The sequence below is a fragment of the Echinops telfairi genome, unplaced genomic scaffold (genome assembly GCF_000313985.2).
Source record: "Echinops telfairi isolate 266 unplaced genomic scaffold, ASM31398v2 ScPeMD7_23;HRSCAF=83, whole genome shotgun sequence".
Taxonomy (NCBI): Eukaryota; Metazoa; Chordata; class Mammalia; order Afrosoricida; family Tenrecidae; genus Echinops; species Echinops telfairi.
Window position 1 is genome coordinate 3,400,560 of NW_022103920.1, and position 1,645 is coordinate 3,402,204.

The 1,645-nt window shown below is 51.8% G+C and overlaps 1 protein-coding gene across 1 annotated transcript; it reads right to left on the reverse strand.

Moving 5' to 3' along the window:
* Nucleotides 1-378: 378 nt before the first annotated feature.
* Nucleotides 379-1,323, reverse strand: LOC101663141 (olfactory receptor 2A1/2A42-like). The gene has a single exon (XM_004713980.2). The coding sequence runs from the start codon at nt 1,309-1,311 to the stop codon at nt 379-381; it is 933 nt and encodes a 310-aa protein (XP_004714037.1). The 5' UTR covers nt 1,312-1,323.
* Between the last annotated feature and the right edge of the window lie 322 nt (nt 1,324-1,645).

Below are 1,645 nucleotides of genomic sequence, written 5' to 3' on the forward strand. Positions count from 1 at the left end.
GGAAGGAAGAGCGTGGCGTCAGTTCCCTTGGCTGCATCATTTTCTAACCCATCAAGTCCTGGGTTGTCGGTGGAGGTGAGTTTGCAGAGCCAGATGAGGGAGGTAGAAAGAATGTATCCAACTTTCAGGTCAAGACATGGGAATTCAAGGGACTTTGGAATTTAGAGGTGCTCAACTCAATGAGCAGTGAAAGACAAAGTTATATCCGACCGAGGTCGATGACACAGAGAAGGGAAAGCCTGCAAGGGAAGCTTGTCTTGGTCTGGCTCATTAAGTCACAGGCAAGGAGACAGTAGTAACTTTGCCCTGACCGAGGGAGTCAGGCATGAGCTCCAGAGTGGGGACCCACTTGGGCTGGTAAATCGAGGCTCACCCAAGTCAGGAAAGACTCTCCTTGTACAATGCTCTCCGCAGGGCACCCTTCACCTCTGCGTTCCTCAGGCTGTAGATCAGGGGGTTCAGCATTGGGTTGAAAAAACTGTAGAACAGGAAAAGGACCTTCTGCTGCTCCTCAGGGTGGCTGGACTTGGGGGCCATGTACATGACGATGGCACTGCCGAAGAAGAGCCCGACCACACAGAGGTGGGAGGAGCAGGTGGAGAAGGCCTTTCTGCGTCCCTCCCCAGACTGGATCCTCAGGATGGCCACGAGGATGCGGGTGTAGGAGAACAGCACCAGACAGAGGGGCCCCACTAAGATAAACACACAGGCTGCAAAGATGACCAGTTGGTTGAGTGAGGTGTCACCACAGGCCAGCTTGAGGAGAGACAGGATTTCACAGAAGAAGTGGTTGATCTCATGAGGCCCACAGAAGGGCAGTCTCAGGAGAAGACCCACATGGAGCAGGGCCAGGAGGGAGCCACAGGTCCAGGAGGTCACTGTCAGGGTGATACAGAGCCTCCAGCTCATGATGGCAGAGTACCGGAGCGGGTGGCAGATGGCCACGTAACGGTCGTAGGACATCACCACCAGGAGAAGACATTCTATGTGAGCAAAAGTCATAAACAAGAAAGTCTGTGTGATGCAGCCAGCGAAGGAGATGGACGTGGTGGGACTCAGCAGGTTCACCAGCATCCTGGGCACGGTGTTGCAGGAGTAGCCAATGTCAACAACAGCCAGGTGGGAGAGGAAGAAGTACATGGGGGTGTGCAGCCTGGGGTCCAGCGAGATGAGCCCCAGGATGGCCCCATTCCCCAGCAGGGCGAAGGCGTAGAAGAAGGAGAACAGTCCAAAGAGAAGCAGCTGAATCCTCGGACCGACACAGAACCCCAGGAGGATGAGCTCTGTGACAGACGTCTGATTTCCCCCCATTTCTCTGTGAAAGAGACAGTCAGATAGTCTGTAACAGAAATAGTTTTAAAGCACATCTTTTCATCGTCTCACGAGTTTTTAACACCTGAAAAACTATTGGTCATCTCTTTAAGAACTCGATCAATTATAAATAACCAAGTACAGACTTAGATACTTTCAAAGTGAACACCAAGGCTCGGGTGTGTAAACTCTTCATTGCCAGCCCTTTCGACATGGAGAAATCATCTACGTCATGAGCAATGTGTCCGCTAGAGCCATTGATGCTGTGATGGCAGAGAGGAAAACAAACCAGAATATGAAGGAAATAATCTTGAACTATGGGCTGGGACACCAG

Coding starts and splice junctions, on each gene's coding strand:
- LOC101663141 (XM_004713980.2), bottom strand. CDS start 1,311: ATGGGGGGAAATCAGACGTCTGTCACAGAGCTCATCCTCCTGGGGTTC.